The sequence below is a fragment of the Phocoena sinus genome, chromosome 2 (genome assembly GCF_008692025.1).
Source record: "Phocoena sinus isolate mPhoSin1 chromosome 2, mPhoSin1.pri, whole genome shotgun sequence".
NCBI classification, from domain to species: domain Eukaryota; kingdom Metazoa; phylum Chordata; class Mammalia; order Artiodactyla; family Phocoenidae; genus Phocoena; species Phocoena sinus.
Window position 1 is genome coordinate 114,503,552 of NC_045764.1, and position 22,702 is coordinate 114,526,253.

At 34.9% G+C, this 22,702-nt stretch overlaps 1 protein-coding gene across 9 annotated transcripts in view; it reads right to left on the reverse strand.

The window, feature by feature from the left end:
* RALGAPA1 (Ral GTPase activating protein catalytic subunit alpha 1) overlaps window positions 1-22,702 on the reverse strand; it is a 220,641-nt gene that overhangs the window by 57,799 nt on the left and 140,140 nt on the right. For all 9 annotated transcript variants that reach the window (XR_004348438.1, XM_032622552.1, XM_032622551.1 and 6 more), the window contains exons 30-34: window positions 20,550-20,618; window positions 14,641-14,775; window positions 13,489-13,672; window positions 6,709-7,573; window positions 3,967-4,038 (exon numbers count right to left, since the gene is read on the reverse strand). Coding sequence is in view for 8 of the 9 variants with exons in the window: in XM_032622552.1 (XP_032478443.1) it covers window positions 3,967-4,038; window positions 6,709-7,573; window positions 13,489-13,672; window positions 14,641-14,775; window positions 20,550-20,618 (1,325 nt within the window). In the remaining variant the exon portion in view is untranslated. The remainder of the gene's footprint in view (window positions 1-3,966; window positions 4,039-6,708; window positions 7,574-13,488; window positions 13,673-14,640; window positions 14,776-20,549; window positions 20,619-22,702) is intronic.

Genomic DNA, 22,702 nt, shown 5'->3' on the forward strand with positions numbered 1-22,702 from the left:
AACAAGAAATAACAGTAATTAAAGAGTTAAAAAACAGAACATAATAGAATATGATAAATGAGAAACTGTTTCTCTGAAAAGATTAAGTAGATTCTTTGCATCCAGAAAGAAAAAGCCCACTGTAATGGTGGTGCATAATTCACTTACAAATATAGCTTAAGTTAAAAATCATTTTAAAAGAAACCATAATTACAATAATTTGTTATTTAATACATAATACAAAAAAGATGGAAATTGTAACACCAATAACCTAAAATGTGAGGGAAGAAGTAAAAGTATAAAGGTTCTGTATGCTGTATATAAAGCAAATACTAATAGAAAAGGAAATAAACAGCAATACAGTAATAGTTGGGGGTTTTAATATCCCACTCTCAATAATGGACAGATTATCCAGACAGAGACTGAAAAAGGAAACAGTGGATTTGAACAACACTATATACCTAACAGACATACACAGAACATTCTGTCCAACAGCAGCAGAATATACACTCTTTTCAAGTGCACATGGAACATTTTCTAGGATAGATAATGTGTTAGGATGCAAAACAAGTCTCAACAAATTCAAGAAGCTAGAAATTATATCAAGCATCTTTTCCAAACACAATGGAATTAAAGTAGAAATCAATAACAAGAGAAAAGCCAGAAAGTTCACAGACACATAGAAATTAAACGACACACTCCTGAACAACCAATGGATGAAAGAAGAAATCAAAAGGGAAATTTAAAAAAGATCTTGAGACAAACAAAAATAGAAATACACACTGAAAGTGTGAAGTATAGCAAGTTCCAAGAGGGAAGTTTGTAATGATAAACACGTACATTAAGAAAAAAAGATCTCAAATAAACAGCTTAACTTTATACCTAAAGGAACTAGAAAAAGTAGAATAAACTATCCCAAAGTTAGCAGAAAAGGGGAAATAATAAAGATTAGAGCATAAATAAATAAAATAGAGAATAGGCAAATAGAAAATATGAAGCAAACCAACAGTTGGTTCTTTGAAAAGATAAACCAATTGAGAAATAAATGGTATTGGGAAAACTGGGCATTCACATGCAAAAGAATTAAACTGGACCCTTGTCTTACACCACTCACAAAAATTAACTTGAAATGGATTAAAGACTTAAATCTAAGACCTGAAACCATAAAACTCTTAAAATGAAAATAAAGGGTAAGCTCCTGGACATTGGTCTTGTCTATGATTTTATGGATATAACACCCAAAGCTCAAGCAACAAAAGCAAAAGCAAAACAAAAACAAAAATAAACAAGTGGGATCACATCAAACTAAAAAGCTGCACAGCAAAAGAAAGGATAAACAAAATGAAAAGGTAACTTACAGAGTGGAAGAAAATATTTGCAAATTACATTTCTGATAATGTAAGAAACTCATACAACTCAATTGCAATAAAACACTTATAATACAATTAAAAAATGGGCAAAAGACATGAACAGACGTTTTTCTAAAAATGATATTCAAATGGCCAAGAAGTACATGAAAAAGTACTTAACATCACTTAGTCATCAGGAAAATGGAAATGAAAAACCACACTGCAATATCACCTCACACCCAGTAGAATGGCTATTATCAAAAAGACAAGCGATAAGTGTTGGAGGGGATGTGGAGAAAAGGTAACCCTCGTGCACTGTTGGTGGAAATGTAAACTGGTGCAGTCAACTCTGTAAAAAGTATGGAGGGTCCTCAAAAAATTAAAAATAGAACTACCACGTGATCTGGCAATCTCACTTCTGCGAATAAATCCAAAGGAAATGAAAACACTAACTGGAAAAGATATCTGCACCCCTGTGTTCACAGAAGCATTATTAACAATAGCCAAGGTATGGAAACAATCTAAGTGTCCACCAATGGATGAATGGATTAAGAAAATGTGGTATTTACAATGGGATTCAACCATAAAAAAGAAGGAAATCCTGGCATTTGAGACAACATGATTGAACCCTGAGGGCATTATGCTAAGAGAAATAAGTCAGACAGAGAAAGACAAATATTGCATGTTCAACTAGGAGAACTCCCACAATAAATACAAAAGTTAATCCTTAACACATACACATACGTAAAAGAGCTCTTACAATTAAGAAAAATTCCTAAATAGAAAAACAGAAAAAGGACACTAAGAGAGAATTTAGAAATTCTTTACAAATATATGAAAAATATTAACCTCACTAGTAATTAAAAACTATAAATTAACAAGATACCATGATTTGCCCCTCAAATTATAAAGGTTAAGAAAATGTCATCAATATCTTTTGCTGGACAGGCTGAAGTTATGCAACATTGGTAGGATTAGAAATCAGTACTTAATGGAAAGCAATTTTATATATGGCCTGAAATAAGTCCTTATGCTTTGACCTAATAATTCTATTTCTAGGAATCTATTCTAGGGCAAAAAATTAAAAACAACTCAAATGGCCAAAAATCATAGAACTTGGTGCCATAGAATTTTTTTTGAAGAATATCAAAATGGCTGAGAAAATGCTAATATAGAGTTTTTTAAAAGACATACTTACTATACATTACTATGATTCCAGTTTTGTAAAACAAACAAAAATCATACATATGTCTATCAAAAAGAAAGACTGAAAATATATAAAGAAATGCTAACAAGTCTTATGAATAACAATAGCTTTATTTTTCTGTTTTCTATAATCAAAGAAATTATACATTATTTAAAAAAATTATTCTGAGAAAAGCTAAAAACAACAAAAACCAGTTAGGAATGACAGGAAATGAATAAAAAAAATATTTTTCTATAAATTTGGTAGTAAAAGGCATGAAAGGGATGTACTATAGCTTTGTTTTAAAGGCAGATAACAAATATGCTTATGGTAAGAGAAGTAAGTAGAAATACAAGATAAAGAAGGGATAACTTTTTGAAGATCCTATAGCAGGCTGAGAAAGTAGGAAGCAGAAGTATATAAAGAAAAAAAGGCTTTTCTGATGCGGAAAGTGAGCAAGAGAAGATGGCTCAATACAGAAAATTTTAAAAGATGAAGATGTAAGGCCTATTTGTTTTGATGTGGGAAAGGTCTGAATCATCTTCACTTTGCATTCCTGTAGAATAGTGATGGCAGGGTGAATGGCTTGTTACAAACTAGTTTCCCAATTGTCAGAATCACTGGATTTAATTAATGAACATATGTGACTAACCTGTGTTAAAATGTGAATGTGTGGAGGAAGAAGAAAGGTTAAGAACTACTGTTCTAGCAGATTGTCTTTCACATAGGTCAAACCTCTGAAGTGAATTCTTATGAGGTTAGAGTAGAGATGACCTTCTGACTATAATGCTAGGCTTGAGGAACAAAGAAGTGGTTTATAACCATTACTCTGAGAAGTAAAGTAAAAGTGAACAAGGGATAAAAAATTTGCCAAACAGCAGAGATGGCATTGTTGAAGTAAAGGTGCATGAATATACAGTAACTCTCTGTATCACACTGGTTTGATACTTTTTCTAGTAATATACTGCTGCCCAGGAGTAGAGAAAGCAGTCGTTAGGAATGATTCTAATTAGAGAACTGGTTATGGAAATATATATACACACACACACATATATATGTGTGTATATATATACTTAAGCAGAAGAACAGTTTTGAGGGTGCAGGATAAGGCATTTTAAAAATGGTTGACAATATGTGAGTTTGCTGAACAGAAAGGTAAGTGGAATCAGAGCTGGGTGGACAAACTGACTGTGGGAACACGAAAAGCAAAAAACTGAAGACAAAAGTATAAAACACCAGTCGAGTGTTTATTATTTATAAACAATCCAAAGATACCAAACATTTAAATGCAGCTGTACGTTTTTCTGAAAATGGTATTTCTAAGGTATATATAAATGAAAAACAGTTTCTGCTCAGAAAGTTATAATTCAACAATACAGTATTATTCACACACGAACAGAGAAATAGCTGACAGGTGACAGAGATAAACCTGAAAATTTCCCAACAACTTACCACTGTCTTGAGTCCAAGTTCCTAAGTTCTCTAAGTAGTTTTTCATTTTTCTTCAGCAGATGAAAGCTCCTCCTAAATAGAGAGATTTATAAACATTTTCATCACGTTTGCAGAGAATGACATGACAGTTCTGGAAATACTTTCCAGTCTACTCATGCAACTCTTATACTTTTCTTGCCTTTTCATACTTCTAACACAAAGGAGAACAGACCCTAAAAAAAATGTAAAGAATATATGTCATTATTTCTACCCAGGTCCTCATACATTTCTGCTAGTGGATCATAATCTACTGGCCACTTAAATGTTTCCTTGCAGATGCTGTGAGTTTCCCAAACTCATATTCGGGAAAATGGATAAAAATACTTATAGGTTCCTTCTCAAGAGTTTCATAAATATATGTGAGAAAGTTGTTCCTCATGAGAAATAAAATATTCACAAAATCTAAATCATTACCAAATAAGGATGTGTAATCCAGATGGAATTTGTTTTTTTTCTTGTTTTACATTATATGTATTTTTCTACACTACAAAGCAGTGTGTACATTTTACCAAATACATTACATAGGTGCTAAATTACGTATAAATTATATTCATGAAATCAATGCTTGCTGTGGTAAAATATAGCTTCCCATCTTTAATTTTTCTCAAGAGACAATGTATGGACCATTCTACAGCAAAAGAGAGTAGAATGAATTTATATTAGTGGCAATTACCTGTACGTGGACATACCATAAGGCAAATTGTTTTCCTGATATAACATGGCTTTCCCATAAGGCAGAGGATACGCCCTTCTAATAAATGGAAGGGTTTAAACCAAGTAAGATTATAAACACTAGGTAAGCAAGTAGAATTCCAATTCAGTGCTTCACATGCATTTGAATTCCTTTAAGATTTATTCATCCAGTGATACCTGAGCTCCCCTTCTACTACAAACTGAACAAAAACAATACATTCAATAATGCTTCTTCTTCCACTTCCCTACAGCTTTTAGTATCATAGAAATTTTAAAAATCAATTTTAGGGCTTCCCTGGTGGCGCAGTGGTTGAGAGTCTGCCTGCCGATGCTGGGGACACGGGTTCGTGCCCCAGTCTGGGAAGATCCCACATACCGCGGAGCGGCTGAGTCTGCGCGTCCGGAGCCTGTGCTCCGCAACAGTGAGAGGCCCGCGTACCGCGGTAAAAAAAAAAAAAAAAAAAAAAAAAAAAAAAAATCAATTTTAAAGATAAATTTAAAAATATTTTTAATATTTAAAAATATTAATAATGCTTTACACTAGTGTACAATTTTAGTATTTTATGTACATTATCTAATTTAATTCTTACCATCATGTGAGGTAGGAGTTATTTCCTCAATTTGCAGACTGTAACCCGAGGCTCAAAGTTTAAGTGACTCTAACCTGGATCTTTTGCTTTAAGTCTCATGCCTTTTCATTTAACTCCTACTTAACTTACTTCAAAACTGTGTGTGTATTACAAGTTTTCAATGAGGTTTTGCAATAGGCATAAGAGAAGACAAAATTTTAAAAAATGAAATCCAGATTCTTTTCTTGATTTGATGCTAAATCCTGAGTTAATTTCTCTGATACAAACAAGAAATGATCATATCACTGTTTGTCTAAAAAAAAAGTTAGGCCTATGTGCCATAATAAGAAATATACATTTGGGCTGTGTCCCCAGTTCCTGACACAGATGTCCTAAAACCCTTGTAATTTCCTGAGTGCTGTAGGTAACAGGAGAGTCTTACACAGACCTCCTAAAACCTTTGGAATTTCCTGGGTAATAAGAGCATCTTTTGTTCTAATAAGGTGACTCTTGGTGGTGTCCTGGATAACTTCAGGATGGTGCCTCATCACCAGAAAGAGCAAGCCATGATTAGGATCTTGAAACTTTCAGCCCCACCTCTGGGGAGAGAGAGGAACTGGAGACTGAGTTAATAATCAATCATGCCTACATGATAAGACCTCCATGAAAACCCCTAAATTATGGGATTTGGAGAGCTTCCAGGTTGGTGAACACATTCAGGGTGCTGGGAGGGTGGCACACTGCAACTCCACAGGGACAGAAATTTCCACACTTGGAATCCTTCCAGACTTTACCCTATGTCCCTCTTCATCTGGCTGTTCATCTGTATTCTTTAACTATCCTTTGTAATACACTGATAAATGTAAGTAAATGTTTTACGAATCATTATAGTTAATTTTCATACCCAAGAAGGGGGTTGTAGGAACGTCTGATTTACAGCTAGTTGCCCAGAAGTATGGGTGACCCAGACCTGCAATTGATGTCTAAAGTGGGGGGCAGTCTTATTAGTCTGAGCCCTTAACTTGCCTGTGCTAACTCCAGGTATCGTTGAAACTGCTTGGTGTGGAAAACTCACACATTTGCTGTTAGAAGAAAAAACAGTTTTTCCTATTAGCTTACATGAAGGTTGGAAAAAACAAGATTTTTTTCAATTGTATGAGCTATGAGTTCTAAGTCAGATAGTTATACTAGTCATTATGAAAATGTTAAAGTTAATTTATTACATTAAGTTATCTTTTTATTCCCTTGAAACCTGATTATGACTCAGTAGACGCAAAAAAAAAAAAAAAAAAAAAGAAAAAAAGAAAATCTGCCCACTGGTCAAAGAACTAATTGGTAGGTAAAATTTAGCGAGGGAAACAACAGAGACTAAAATGCTGATCATAAGATGAATAAGACTAATATTTTTTTAAAAAAGGAAAAATTTCTCCTTTATTCTTACCTTTTGTCCCAGGAATTCATTCCCAATATACTAAGAAGCAATCTGCAATAATAAAATGCTGACTGAGGTTTCTGAGGTGTTGGTTCATCTTGCTCCACAGCTTTCATGTTTAAGTCATTAAAGTGTTTCTCAACAAATTCTTTTTCCTCTGTATGCTGCTTAAGGATAGCGTTAATAACATCATTTTCCTGTTTTTCAGAAATGCACACAGGCTGTGGAGCAGGAATATTAAGTGAGACTCCAGTCCTCTGTAAGCATTCAGGACTAGTTACACCTAAATACTGCAAAAGCTCGTCAAGAACATCTTCTTCATCTCTTATTGTATCCCAAGTTGGTACAGTTTCTCTAAATCTTCTTCTAAACTGGAGGGAAACCCCATCTTTAACTGTTATATCTTCTAAGCATTCATGAGATGTAGAAGGCTCTTCTGGCTTCTCTTGGTGAGACAATGAAAGTATAAGAGATGTAGGTTCTGACAAACCACTTACAAGAGGTGGTCCATACAGGATGGCAGAATCCCATGAATATTTTCCAGAAAGATCACGTACTATAATCCTGACATTTGAATTGGCTGATGCAAGGCCAGCAGATAAACCTCCTCCAGGTATACTCTCTTCAGATCTGATCTGGATACAGGACACTAAGGTTGTATTGTTCAACACAAAGAACTGAATATTTGGACTCTCAAAGAGTTCAGGAGAAAGTTCAGTGCTTTCACTGTAATGATTGTCGTGATTTTCACACACCTGACTTGTTAACATAGCAGGACCACCACTCATTGGATAATGGCCCAAGTGATTTACCAGATGTGTAATAACAGTGCGGGCAGCTATAGAGATTAATCCTTGTTGCATTTGAGTTTTCACTAGAAATAAAAAATATAATAAGTGAGTGGGAATACTGCTGCTTCCTAGGAAGTCATATAAGAATGAAACATTAGACAACAAATGGGGATTCCATCACATTATCAAAATCACATTCAAATATTTGAGTAAATATTAATATTTTCAATTTAGAGTATGTACTACAAGAATGATAACGAAGAAGAAAACTGTTCTTTGATGAAGTTTTGTTCATTTTTATAAGAAAGCCCTTTTTGAAAATTTTGCTTATGGATTCATAATTTAAACTAAGGCTCTTAAATGTACGTCATACCGTCAAAGAAGGTTCAAAAGTGTTATAAATCACTTGAAATCACTTAGCACCCAGACTAAAAAGTCAATGAAATCCAACTGTTAAGTTTCTTATATTATGAGGAGATTCAGAAACATAGTTTGCAGCATGCCTTAAATGGCATTTAATTATGGCTTTTATGGATGACGTAAAAGTGTCAGAAAAAAGTGATCTTTCACTAAACTTTAGGAGTCAGGATCAATTTAAATAGTGAGTCAGTGTAGCCAGCATATGCCAAGGAAACTTTATTTTAAAGGAAAAAATATTTTATGGCCTGCTTATTTTTCTAAGGCATTAAAGAGATCAGGAGCATATCTATATGAGTAACTTAAAAACAAACAAACATAGGAAATGGTAAAAAGAGAAAACTCAAAGAATATAGTAATAAGAGGCCTGAAGAGGCAAGGTGCCTAATGTCACGACCTGAAGGAGGAGGAAAAAGGAGGGGAGGGTGGAAGGAAAACAAAGAATACAGAAAGAGAGTAAAGGGAGAAAGGAGGAAGTGCAGATAGACAATAACTTGTCCAAGCCCACTAGCCAAAGACTGCCAGTGTGATTCTATAGAGGGTTGATGTGGAAGCCACTTATGTAATGAGTGGTGTCAGGAAGTGGGGACAACTGGGTTAACTTGATACTTTTCATCTAGGAGGTGGGAGGAGAGTTGTCATTAGTAAAGACATACTAATCATTCATGTTAGAAGAGGGTGTTCAGTTGTGTGTTTGTGTGTGTGTTGATAGTGTTCTTGTCTGTCTTATATACAAGGTTACAGAATAATCATGTCTCTGTATTGTTCTACCACAGTGATATTGTCTGAGCATTGTTATATTCTGAAAGTTAATCATTTGGGAATACTATGGCCTAGCTATCAGAATAAATATAGATTTGAAAATGTCCTGATGATCAAAGTATTACCTACATAAAATAAATTCCTTAATTTCGAGTGTACTTTGTGATGAATTTCAGTAACTATATAGAATTGTATAACCACCAACACAATCAATATATAGTAAAATTCTCACATCAAAGGAAGATAAATTTTATTTCATGTAAATTATACCTCAATAAACTCAACTTTATAAAGTTTATAAGGGAACTAGGTTGTGCACTGCTGATATGATTACTTAAAAAGAGGCAAGAAAGAAGAACAATGTTATATTTTCGAGGTTGTAGCCCTCAAGATTCAGAACCGACACCACTGGGTACAGGCAAAGAGTCAGCAACAAATCAGCTGCTATGCCATTAATACCAATAACATCTTCTCCATTATTCCAACTCTAAAAAAGAACAGTTTTCTGTGGACTTTGGTTGATTTTGAAATGTTACTGAGTGTCAAACTTTTAATCTTCCATAATCAAGTTTTATTTTACATACATGTATATATAAACATTTTCAGTTTACTTAAAAAGTTCCAATTACATTGAGCTGTTCTTTGATGATAGTATGGCTAGCTCTGAAAATGAGCTATTCAGCAGTAGATAACAACACTAAATGAGTAACCTTAATTCAATCCTACATTTTCAAGACCTATTATGGCAAAGTAAAAAGATATGCCACTGAATGATGAGAAACAGAGGGGTGATTTGAATCTAGTGCCTGCTTTTGCTTCTCTAATTATAGCTTCGATTTTAATGAGTGTTCACACTGTAAGAGGCCTTGCAGATAATCTAGCCAATACTTCTCATTCTCATTTTGCACTTGAGGGTTCACAGAAATTCACTGATTACACTTAAAAAATAAATTAAGATTTCAGAAGTAGGTAGAAGCATTTTCTTTCCTAAGCTGCTTCTCCAAATTCAGGATATATATATATATATATATATTTATATATATATATATATATATTTATATAAAGGGACAGAAACCTCTCAACTTGTTAATTTGGCAGTTAGGTTTATTTAGATTTATTTTTGAATTGTAAGCTACAGAACATACACATCTTTCTTCTACATATCTTAGATATAAAGAAAACATATGAAATTCTCTAATGTAGAAATTCAAAATGAAATTCTAAAATAACCAGCCTTGTGAGAAAATGCAAAATGAAGATATCGATGCTTCTAAGGCTTTATGTAACTAGCATTCATTTAAAAAAGTCTATTCAAGGTTGTCTTTTCATATTGTCAGATTAAACAAACCCTACAGCATTTGCAGCAAACCCGTAATTACTGATTATTATGGCATACAAAAGCAGCAAGGCATAAAAAGCTGCTGCAATTCACTGCACTGTAATAGAACATGCAGAGGAAGTTAATTTTGGCAAATGCTTTAAATATGAGCTTTGCATAATATGTATAGGTGAAACTATAATTAAGACAGAATGAATTCTTTGGAGCCTCCTTTCACTCTGACCCTGCAAATGATGACTTTTTGCTAATAAGACTACTGCCATTTGACAAAAAGCCAACTTCACTACCTTGCTTTATTCTTTAGTAAATTTAATAATTACAGCTACTCCTGCCAATAATTCTCAAATCAGACTTGTTCAATCCAATACTGAGCTTATTAGGGACACTCTATGTTTAGAAATCTTTGGCCAAAAAAGTACTTGAAGATGATGAAGCATGCCTTAGACAAGGGCACAATGATTAGCCATTTCTGCCACATTAAAAAAACCCCACAGCATGTAGTCACTACAGACCACAGAATCACCTGCTGTTAGCTCACAGCTGTTCCTAAAAGGTTCTGCATTTATCTGGTCCTTAATACCTTTAAGAAAGTCCAAAGGGAACAACTTTAATACATTTAGAGAATAGCACCCTACAGAGTATTTGGTATCAATATAAAGCTCATCTGTTTAAAACCTTTACACCTTTCTGTCTTTTACAGTGACTGTTAATGGCACAGTAAATTTGCATGAAATACATTAAAACTTCCCTTTACATAAGTAAACTATTTATTTCACTGTTTAAGAAATACACTATCCTGCCCTGAATCAAACTTTATCATTTTACACCTTTAAAAATGCAAAAAGCAAAGAATATTTTCATATAACTTTGTCCTTAAGTAAAAAAAAACACTGTATTGTACTATGCCAAATCTAAAGAAATAATTATGTCACCTGTATCAATTACTGTCTGAATTATTTTTCCTATATTCCTACTTCACTTGTATATATGTGTTCTAGACAAATTATTAGCTATTTGTGATCAACCCAAAACCCTAGCCCTGTTTCCTTGATGTGTAACTTTATATCTTCACTTGCATTCTATGTCATCAATCCTTTACCACGGCCACATCCTAAATGTTTTAATCATTTATAACTATTCTGCCTTTAAAAATCAAACTCTTCCTTGATAGTTTACTCTTTGACCACAACCTCCTAGTCTAGTGATTTCCCAATTTTGTTTTGTAGAGCCTGGGAGAGGGCTGTTGCAGATGAATGGGAGAAAAGTCAGCACAATCCCTGCTGCAGCTCTACTTTAAAAAGTTTTACAAAGTGGACTTCCTTGTGAAATTTATTTGAAGAGGTTCCACTGCTTAAAAACTCATTTAATAAACCACTGTCCTAACATACTGATATGCTCTGTGGTTCTCAAACTTGGCTGCATATTAATCACCTGCAAGGTTTTAAAAATCCCAGCAATCCCAGATCAATATATCAAAATCTCTATGGACGGGACCAGACATCAGTATTGTAATAAGCAGCCAAGGCTGAGAATCACTGTTCTAATTTGTTATTAACAACTACATCTACTTTCTGCATCACCTCTACTTTCTTCCAGCTTATTACCCATTTCCTAGCATCAGTTCAATCCTTACCAACCCTAGATTCTATAACTAAACCATATATCAACATTCTGAAAGCCATTGTTCCCTTGTATATCTGCCAGATCCACCTTACTGAATGTTGACTGGTGCAACCAAAATTTTGCAGTTTCCATTTTCTACTGGGCCCTCAGTAACTTCTGTCAGTCCCCTTAATTTACTTCCACCTTCTTCTTTCTGGTCGCAGAGGAAGGGCTAATATTAACACCTAATCTTTCCAGCTCACCTCTCAGGAACTTCATCTCTATTAATGATCCCCTTACTAACTTCCTTCTCAGCTTATCATTGAGTTTAACTGTCTTTAGAACTCCTTTAATCCTGAATAATCTTTTAACTTATCTATTGTTTTATGATTTTTCTTTGCTTTTTTAAAATAAAAAAGTCAAGCTTTTTTAAAGAGCACTTTTGACAGATGGCTCTACTTCCTTAACTTCTGCTTGCTCTTCAACCCACAGCCATCCACTTCTGTCTCCTACTTTTCTGCTGAAACTAAAGTAGATATATTTGTCAGTCTTTTTGTACTTGATAGCTCTATCATTTAATACCATTGGCCAGTCTTTAAAAAAATCTTTCTCTTCTCTTTGTTTCTGAGAAACTACTCTCTCCTGGTTTTCCTTCCTTTCCAACTTTTTCTTCTCAGAATACACACACCCATGTAAATACATATTCCTAACAAAGACCCCTCTGCTAAGACCTAGATCTGCGTGTACAATCAATTGTCCACTAGATCTCTTCATATGAATATCCAACAGGCACTCTAAGCTAAACCATTTCCAATACTGCCCTCCTGATTTTCCCTCCTAATCCTTTAAACTTTCTCATATTCTTAGTCTAGTTTAGGGAAAATATAACCAATTTAACCCTTTAGCAACTCTTGCTTGGCCTATTGCAACAGCATCATGATTGGTCTCTCTGATCCTGAGTTAACCACCCTAAAATCAATCTAACATACTAGAGATCACCAAACTTTTTCTGCAAGGGGACAGAGAGTAAATTATCTTCAGCTTTACGGGCCATGCTATCTCTGTCCCAACTACTCAACACTACTATTACTACACAAAAGCAGCCATAATGACACACAAATGAAGAGCATGCATGAGTCTCAATAAAACTTTCTTTATAGAAACAGGTGGCAGGCATGGGCCATAGTTTGCTGACGCCTGTAAAATACTACTATCAAAGTGCTCTTAATACTAATTTTATCATGTATATTAGTGGACCCCAACCTTTCTGGCACCAGGGACCAGTTTCGTGAAAGAACTTTCCCACGGATGGGGGGTCGGGTGTGGAGGGATGGTTCAGGCGGTAATGGGAGCAATCGGGAGTGGCAGATGAAGCTTCACGTACTTGCCCGCTGCTCACCTCCTGCTCTGTGGCCCAGTTCCTAACAGGCCACAGACCAGTACCAGTCCGTGGCCTGGGGGTTGGGGACCCCTGATGTATATCACCTCCTTAAAACCCTTCAGTAATTGCTGGGTTCCTCTGGGCTACCCCTGTATCTTGAATGTACTTTTGTTTTAATATGTACTCATATCATAAGGTTACTTGTTTACATATTTCCCTTTTATCAGAGAGTAAACTCTCTGAATGTAAAAACAATGTGGTTAAAAAACTTATCAGAATAACTCAGAAGTGTAAAGGGAATGTCATCACATATAATCTTAGGAATTGTGTATCTGAAGTTGTTTCTTAAACTAAAAATGAACTTAGCTATAACGTACATGTCAAGGTAAACAATTACCAAGTAAGATATATTATCCTCCAGTATTTCTACCCAGGCCTCAAATCATACCTTGGGAGAACCCAAGCAACAATACTGTCCTGAAGAGAATTCATTTTACCTTCTGTTACTGGCTGGAGTTTAGAAGATCGTTCCGAATCAGGAGAGTGCAGAGGTTCAGGCTCTTTTAGGCTTTCCAAATGCATAAAAGGATCATAATCTACAGATGCCAAATCAGAGAGGCTTAATGGAAAATACCTTGGATTGCTAAAACACTGAGATCCATAAACACACCCATGTAATACCTGAAAATACAGGGGAAAAAACATACCAAGTTTTCCTTTTAAGTGAAAATAAATACATAAAGAAAAAGTAGAAAACAAGTCAACTGCTAATACAAGTACTTGACAAAAATTTAAAATATTTAAACACTTAGCTCTTCAATCAAGGTAAAATTTAATCTAAAAAAGAAGAATGAGCAAAATTTAACTAATGATTCTCATATTCAACAAAGACTTCTTTCAAAATTTTGCAATGAAACAACAGTGTCTTGTAAGAAGTACTTTTTAATTATCCCTAGGTACCATAAGATAAATCTATGTTCTTAGAAAACACCTAGCTCAGAGTTTCCCTGGTGGCGCAGTGGTTGAGAGTCTGCCTGCCGATGCAGGGGACACGGGTTAGTGCTCCAGTCCGGGAAGATCCCGCATGCCGCGGAGCGGGTGGGCCCATAAGCCATGGCCACTGAGCCTGTGCGTCCAGAGCCTGTGCTCCGCAACGGGAGAGGCCACAACAGTGAGAGGCCCGTGTACCGCAAAAAAAGTAAATAAAAAATAATAATAATAAAGAAAAGAATCCGCCTGCCAATGCAGGGGACACGGGTTCGACCCCTGATCCGGGAAGATCCCACATGCCACGGAGCAACTAAGCCCGTGAGCCACAACTACTGAGCCTGCACTCTACAGCCCGCAAGCCACAAATACTGAGCCCATGTGCCACAACTACTGAAGTCCGTGCACCTAGAGCCTGTGCCCTGCAACAAGAGAAGCCACCACAATGAGAAGTCCACGCACCACAGCTAAGAGTAGCCCCCGCTTGCCGTAACTAGAGAATGCCCAAGCACAGCAGCAAAGACCCAATGCACCCAAAAATAAATTTATTAAAAATAAATACCTAGCTATAAAACAATGAAAATGTAATACTAAGAAATGTTATTTCTTTAGGTTTTAAAAACCCTTGGTTACCAAATAAATAATAAAGCAAAGAAGTTTACCTTATAAATACAGTTGAGAACAGATTTTTCTATTTTATCATTTTCTGCTCCTGTTGCATGGACTGGTAGGAGCAGTGTCTTTAGAGGTAAGGCCATGATCCAGTCCAGAAGGCACAGAAGTAAGGATACCACCAACTGAAACAACAACAAAAAAGATCATTATTATTGTAAACTCATAAAATAAGAGTTAAAAATTTAACAGAAATTCACCAACTTATCTTTTGTTTTCCAAAATGTATTTCAGGAACTATCAACTAAATTCCACCATTAATATTTACCTGGACCTAAATGATTTTAAGATGTATATGAACATTACTGTAGGTTTCTCCCTTATATTTTAGGGCAAGCAAGCACAATGAAACCTTAAGCATAATAAAAACAGGAACATTAAAATTATTATTATTTTTTAATTAATTAATTAATTTTTGGCTGTGTTGGGTCTTCATTGCTGCACACAGGCTTTCTCTAGTTGCGGCAAGCGGGGGCTACTCTTCGTTGTGGTACGTGGGCTTCTCATTGCAGTGGCTTCTCTTGTTGTGGAACACGGGCTCTAGGTGCGTGGGCTTCAGTAGTTGTGACTCGCGGGCTCTAGAGCACAGGCTCAGTAGTTGTGGCACATGGGCTTAGTTGCTCCATGGCACGTGGGATCTTCCCAGACCAGTGATTGAACCCGTGTCCCCTGCATTGGTAGGCGGATTCTTAACCACTGCGTCACCAGGAAAGTCCCCAAATTATTTTTAAACAAACATAAAAACACTGAGCTTAAAAGACAACAGACATCAATTAGCTATTCTTACGTAATGCACAAGAAATGGAACACAAATGAAAGGTTTTAGTTCATATGTATTACAATCATTTCCACATTTCTTTTCTAATTTAACACCTCACTGAGCAACCTGCCAGAAAGACTATCTTAACCACTTTCTGATACTCTTACTAATTACATTAAATGAATTTTTCTACTGGACACGTTTAAACTGATGGATGTTATAAACAAGACACTGTTATCTAAAATGTAGAGTAAAATAGCAGTATCTATGTGGTCCATTTTATTGAATAAAGAATCACAATTAGTACCATAAAAGTGTCAATCAAGTAGCAATAAGAGATACACTGATCTTTAGAATCAAAGACCAACTCTCCAACTCAAAGAGTAATGCTGGCCTAAATCTCACAACACACCCTCCAAAAGAACAATAAAGAACAAAAAGAACCAATAAAATACCACAAAACCCACATCCTCAGTATAACCAGAAAACAGAACATTCTAAATTCAATTATCTGTGAGTAGAAAATACACACAGCAAATCCAACAAGCTTTTACCCATTCTCCCACTGCAAGCTCTCATGAAGAGTGAGGGTAGTTTGGGTAAGCTGTAAAAGAGAGAAGGAAACCAGGTACAAACCAAAAAACCAAGCCCCCCAAAAAAGGTCTACCCTAAGTGTGAGAATAATGAAAAACATGTACTGGTAGATAGAGTACTGAGTAGAAGGAAAGTATTTAAAAGTACTGCAGGAAAGGTAATACTTTGGGGGAGAAAAATTGTTAAAAGGGAATGGAGAGACACCTTGTGGAAAACATAATGTGAAAAGAAAAATGAAAAGAGAAATTTAATACCTTGCAAGATTTTTACAATTTTTAAAAACGGATGGTTCTGTAATTCCTCTCCCACCTTAGTGTCATCCAATGAAAACACTATACTTTGTTAAACTGCCAGAAGAGGGAGCTCTTGAAATAGGAATCCCATAAACCACCCCAAGCTACCAACCTTGTCCACAGAAATGCAGACAGTCTTCATCTATAAAAAACTACTATAAAAAGAAAACAGAAAATGAGAATCTTAAGCAATTCAGCTGATGAAAATTCCTGCCCACCAAAACCAATAATGAAGCAGAAGAAAACTATAACACAACCTTCTAATCTAAATTAAATATTGTCAAATAAGCATTTAGGTATAGGGGACAACGAAAATCCCATCTTAAATCAGGAATTTAAAAAACTAAGAAAAAATAGACCAAAAAGGGAAGAATTGATTCAAGTCAGGAAAGAAAACTAAAAAAGGATAAAATGATATTAGAAATGAAGCCCAAGTTATAAGATGCCTAAGGAAGAATAAGTTTAAAAAAATAAAAAGAAAATTTAATAAGGGGTATTGAATAAAGAGAACAAAAGTGAGACAAAGAAAAAGGTAAAAAATGTCACAGAGAAATGACTGGAATGGAAGACAGAAAAAGAATATCCTATTGACTTAAATGTGGAGTCCCCAAAATCTACATATTGACAAGGCCTACCAGATCCAGGACAAACTGACCTGCAATAATCAACTCTAATACATATCCTGGTAAAACTTGAAAAGTAAGACCTAAAAAAATAAATATATGTGTGTGTGTGTGTGTGTGTGTGTGTATGTGTGTGTGTGTGTGTGTGTATCTCCTTAGAGCCTCCAGGAAAAAACATGAAATAACTTACAAGGACAAGAGAATAAAAATGGCATCAGATTTCTCAAAAACAGTATACAAGCAAGGCAACATTAAAAAAATAAAAACCTCAAGGAAAATAAGTGTGAACCAAGGATCCTTTTCAAGTATCTACTTGAAAAGTAGCTACTTTTCATGTATCTTGCTGTTACAGAAAAAAATTTATATATGCAAGAGCTTAGGGAATTCTGCATTCATGAGCCCATCTTGAAGAATAAAGATGAACTTCATTTAACCAAGAAGTTGACAGAGGAACTTCAGTAAAAAGTCTAACAGTGAGTGTCTGATATATTTAGTTATGGATCTAAGGTTTTTTAAAAATGTAGAGATGAGTGTAGAAGAATCATTTGTTACATGACATATGCTAAATGTTACGTGCAGACATAAAGGAACTAAAAATAAAGGTAAAGAGAGAGAAGAAAAGTAACATAAGCTCACTTATTAACATATAGGCAACATATGGGAGATAAAGGATACCATTAAATAATCACAAACCACATAGTATAAAAGGTTAAGAAAGCAAGGGAACAAAGGCATTAAAAAAAGTATACATATAAAGGTAACTACAAGAAAAAAGTACAAAGTTTCCTGAATACCAAAAGAATTTTAAGAAGAACAAAGGAAATACATCATGCAAAGAAAGAAACAGAAAATATAATATGCATAATAATCATAAAATAGACTGACAGAGGCAAGATAAAAAATACAATATATCATAAAAATGGGTTTAACTTGCCTAATAAAAGAAAAAGATTTTCAGTTTGGCTCACAAAGCAAGACGCAAGTATGTGTTGTATTCAAGAGATATAGTTAAACAAAAAGATTCAGAAAGGCTAAAACTAAGGAGATGGAAAAAGGTACACCAGGCAAATTAGAATTCAAACCAAAAAGCATTAATGTTAAAGCTATAATTCAAAATGAAGATAAAACTGTTATGGATATCTATGTATAAAATAACAGTGACTACAAAGGAAAAACCACAGTAGATGCAAGGAAATATAGAAATATTAATAGAAGACTTTAACACACCACTCTCAGTACAAGACAGGTCAAGAAGACAAAATATAATCCACATTAACAAAAGTTGAGATCTTCAAAAATGTTTATCAGGGCTTCCCTGGTGGCGCAGTGGTTGGGAGTCCGCCTGCCGATGCAGGGGACACGGGTTCGTGCTCCGGTCTGGGAAGATCCCACGTGCCGTGGAGCGGCTGGGCCCGTGAGCCATGGCCGCTGAGCCTGCGCGTCTGGAGCCTGTGCTCCGCAACGGGAGAGGCCACAACAGTGAGAGGCCCGTGTACCGCAAAAAAAAAAAAAAAAAAAAAAAAAAATGTTTATCAATAGTAAAATGATTTTGTCACCAAAAGAGTTTGAAAACTGCTAGTATAGAAAGTTAAGAAACAGACCCAAGTAATTATGGAACTTGATTATTCATTAAGAGGCAAAGAGGAACTTTTTAATAAAGGGAACTCAGAAATCTGGTTATCCATTTAGGAAAACAACAAAAATTAGATCCCTATCTCAAAAGACAGAAAATAAACTTCAAATGGATGAGGGGTAAAAGTGTAAACAATGAAGCTGTATAAGTACTAGAAGAAAACGTGAAAAGGTTTTCTACCTATGGCTCAAAATCTAGATACCTAATGAAGTAAAGGATTGATAAACTGACTTACATAAAAAACTCCCTAATATGTAAACATCTGAGGGAAAAATACCAAAATCTGACTGAAAATGTAAAAACATATGAATGGACAATTCACAAAAATAAAGTAAAAAATTAGGCCATTAACAAATATGAGAAGATATTCAACTTCACTTATAAAAAGAGAAAGGTAAACGAACACTACACTGAAACACTATTGTTCCCCTATCAAACAGGCAAAAATTTAAAAATATGTCATACTCTGTGGTTAGGCTCTGGGGAAACACTCTCATAGTATATGCTTGTGGGAATGCCAATATTTAACATAATTACAATATCTGTTTACCTTTTGACCCAGCAATTCCACTTCTAGGAATACACCCTGAAGACACATTCCAACAATGTAAAAATATACAGACATAAAGTTAGTCACTGCAGCATTGCTTGTAACTGCAAAATTCTGAAAATAATCTCTATGTCCATACATAGAAGAATGACTTGAATAAATTATGAAATTTATAAATTATGGTGCACTCCCTCAATGGAGTACTAATACTGTACAGCTGCAAAAAAGAACACGGAAGACCTCTGTGAATTTATTTATTGTGAATTTCCAGAGTATACTGTCAAGTGAAAAACCGAAAGTGAGTATCTAGACTATTATACTTTTGTGTAACGAACAGGAAGAAAAAAGAAAATACAGATGTATCTGCTCATCTGTACAAAATAAACAAAGGATGGATAAACCACAGACAAATAAATAAATAAAAACAACAGGGATGGGGAAAAAAATCTCTAAAACGGAATATAAACAGCAACGTGCCTGTTAACAGCTGCTTCTTTGTTTCATATAGTTCTATGGGAGCTGTGAATGCAAGCCCTTTGGCTTTCAGAGCCAGGTGATTCGGGGACCTCTCCTTGGGTGGCAGGCTTAAAAGGTGGGGTGCTAGATGTATGGGCTAAACCCTTCTCTCCTCAGAGAAAAGGTGGAAATTGGGGGCTTCCTCCTGACTGTATGGAGCTCTGCTAGGGTGGGGTTTATGGCAAGAGTGTGTTACAGCCTTTCCTACCTATTTTTGATGTGGGTATTTTCTTAGTCGCTTGATGTGTAGAGGTCACTTGACTAGTTTCTGGATTTCTCTCAGAGGGAATTGCTCCATGTGTAGCTGTATCTTCCATGGGTCCAAGCGAGGAAGAAAATTCAGCAGCCTTCTATGTCACTACGTTGGTGATCCCCCTCTCTGCCTGTTCTTTAACTGCTATCTTCAAGGTGTTATACTTTGCTAACCCTTCTTACTCTACAGCTTCACCTTAAATGATCTCATATACTCCCACAGTTTAATAGAACTCATGTGCTGACAATGCCAACAAGAAATCTCAGTGTTACCACTTCTTAATCATACTGTGTTGAAATATCAAGTATGTTTTATTACATATGTTCTGCCCATTATTTACAGAACTCTGCAGCTGTAATTATGTTTCTGGATCTATTCTCAGTTATTTTCAGGCATAAACAAGACCATAACAAGTAAAAAAATTATAAATGGACAGAATATCCTCCCAGGTTCCTTATAACCCTAAAATTCAAAGACTATCAGATGACCATGATTAACTTGAGATATAAACTAAAATGTGATTTAGTTACACTTAAATAATGGAAAGCTATATTTCCAATTATTTTAAACACAAGATTAATTAATGTCTCCCATGTAAATAGATATACCTTCACAGTTTTAAAATGTAAGTATCTTACTAGGTAACCACATATTAAATACTAAAAAATTTAAATTACCCTCTTGTCCATTTCATAAGATGAAGCTTCTGTACTTGGCAAAAGATGGGTAATAGTGGCTATCAGAATCTGTAGGAAATAAAGAAAATAGCTCAAAATATGTCAAACTAATGGTGCATCCTAAAACTTAAACAATAATGCTAAAGTGATACAAAATCTACTGCTGAAAGTTTATCCAAAATATATTAACATTGTTATTTCAAAGTAATTTTTAATAGGTCAGCTTTTCAAGTACACTTAACTATCAATCATTTACAATCCTAATGTACAGAACCAAAGTTATATATGCTCTGTTAACTATAAATGGATTTCTTACAAATTCAAGTCAGAATCAATATGTATAAACATACAAATAATATATGTTCTGATAGAAAAATGAGAAGACATAGATAAGCAAAAAGATTTATAAAAACCATCTGTAATTTATCACTCAAGACATCTACTTTGCTCAACCAATTAGGTATAGAAGGGATGTATCTCAACATAATAAACACCATATATGACAAGCCCAAAGCTAACACCATACTCAAAAGGTAAAAAGTTAATATCCTTTCCTCTAAAGTCAGGAACAAGATAAGGATGCTCACAACTGCCATTTCTATTCAACACAGTACTGGATGTCCTACCACAGCAATTAGGCAAGAAAAAGAAATAAAAGTCATCCAAGTCTGAAAGGAAGAAGTAAAATTATTTCTGTTTGTACATGACATGATCTTATATATAGAAAATCCTAAAATTCCACCAAAAAAAACCCCGTTAGAACTCATAAATGAATTCACTAAAGCTGCAGGATGCAAAATCAACATACAAAAATCAGCTGCATTTCTATACGCCAACAATAAACTATCACAAAGAGAAATTAAGAAAGCCATCCCATTTACAACAGCATCAAAATCAATAATATACTTAGGAATAAATTTAACCAATGAGGTGGAAGACTTATACGCTGAAAACTAGAAAACACTAGTGAATGTAGCTGAAGACACAAATAAATAGAAAGATATTCCATGTCATAGATGGGGAAGAATTAATATCGTTCAATTGTTCACACTACCACAGTGGTCTACAGATTCAATGCAACTGAATGCAAAATTCCAGTGGTGTTTTTCTCAGAAATAGAAAAAAACTATCTTAAAATTTGAATGGAACCACAAAAACACCCAAAGAGCCAAAGCAATCTTGAGAAAGAAAAACAAAGCTGGAGGCATCACACTTCCTGATTTCAAGCTTTATTATAAAGCTACAGTAATCAAAGTATGGTACTGACAGTAAGGTACTGACATAAAAACAGGCATACAGACCTGTGCATTAGAATAAAGCCTAGACATAAACCCACACATACAGTCAACTAATCTTTGACAAGGGTCCAAGAACACACACACGGCGTTAAGAAAACTGGATATCCATGTGCAAAAGAATGAAACTGGACCCCAATTTTATACCACTCACAACAATTAACTTGAAATGGATCAAAGGCTTAATATAAAGACCTGAAACCATAAAACTCCTAGAAGAAAACATAGGAAAAGTCTCCTTAACATGGGTCTTGGTAATGATTTTTTTGGAAATCATACCTAAAGCAGAAGCAAAAACAAAAAAATAAACAAGTGGCACTACATAAACTAAAAGCTTCTGCACAGCAAATGAAACCATCAATAAAGTGAAAAGACAACTTACAGAATGGAAAAAAAATATTTGCAAACCATATATCTGATAAGGCGTTAATATCCAAAATATACAAGGAACTTATACCCCCAATAGCAAAACTAACTAAATTTATAAATGGGCAAAGGATCTGAATAGACATTTTTCCAAAGACATACAAGTGGCCAACAGGAATATGAAAAGGTATTCAACATCGGTAGTATCAGGAAAATGCAAATCAAAACCACAATGAAATATCACCTCACCTTTGTTAGGATGGCTATTTTTAAAAAAACAAGAGAGAACAGATGTTGGTGAGGATGTGGAAAAAAGGGAACCCTTATACACTATTGGTGGGAATGTAAACTGATACAGCCATTATGCAAAACAGTATGAAGGTTCCTCAAAAAATTAAAAGTAGAACTACCATATAATACCACTCCTGGGTATATATCAGAAGGAAGTGAAATCAGTGTCTCAAAGAGATACCTGCACACCCATGCTCACTG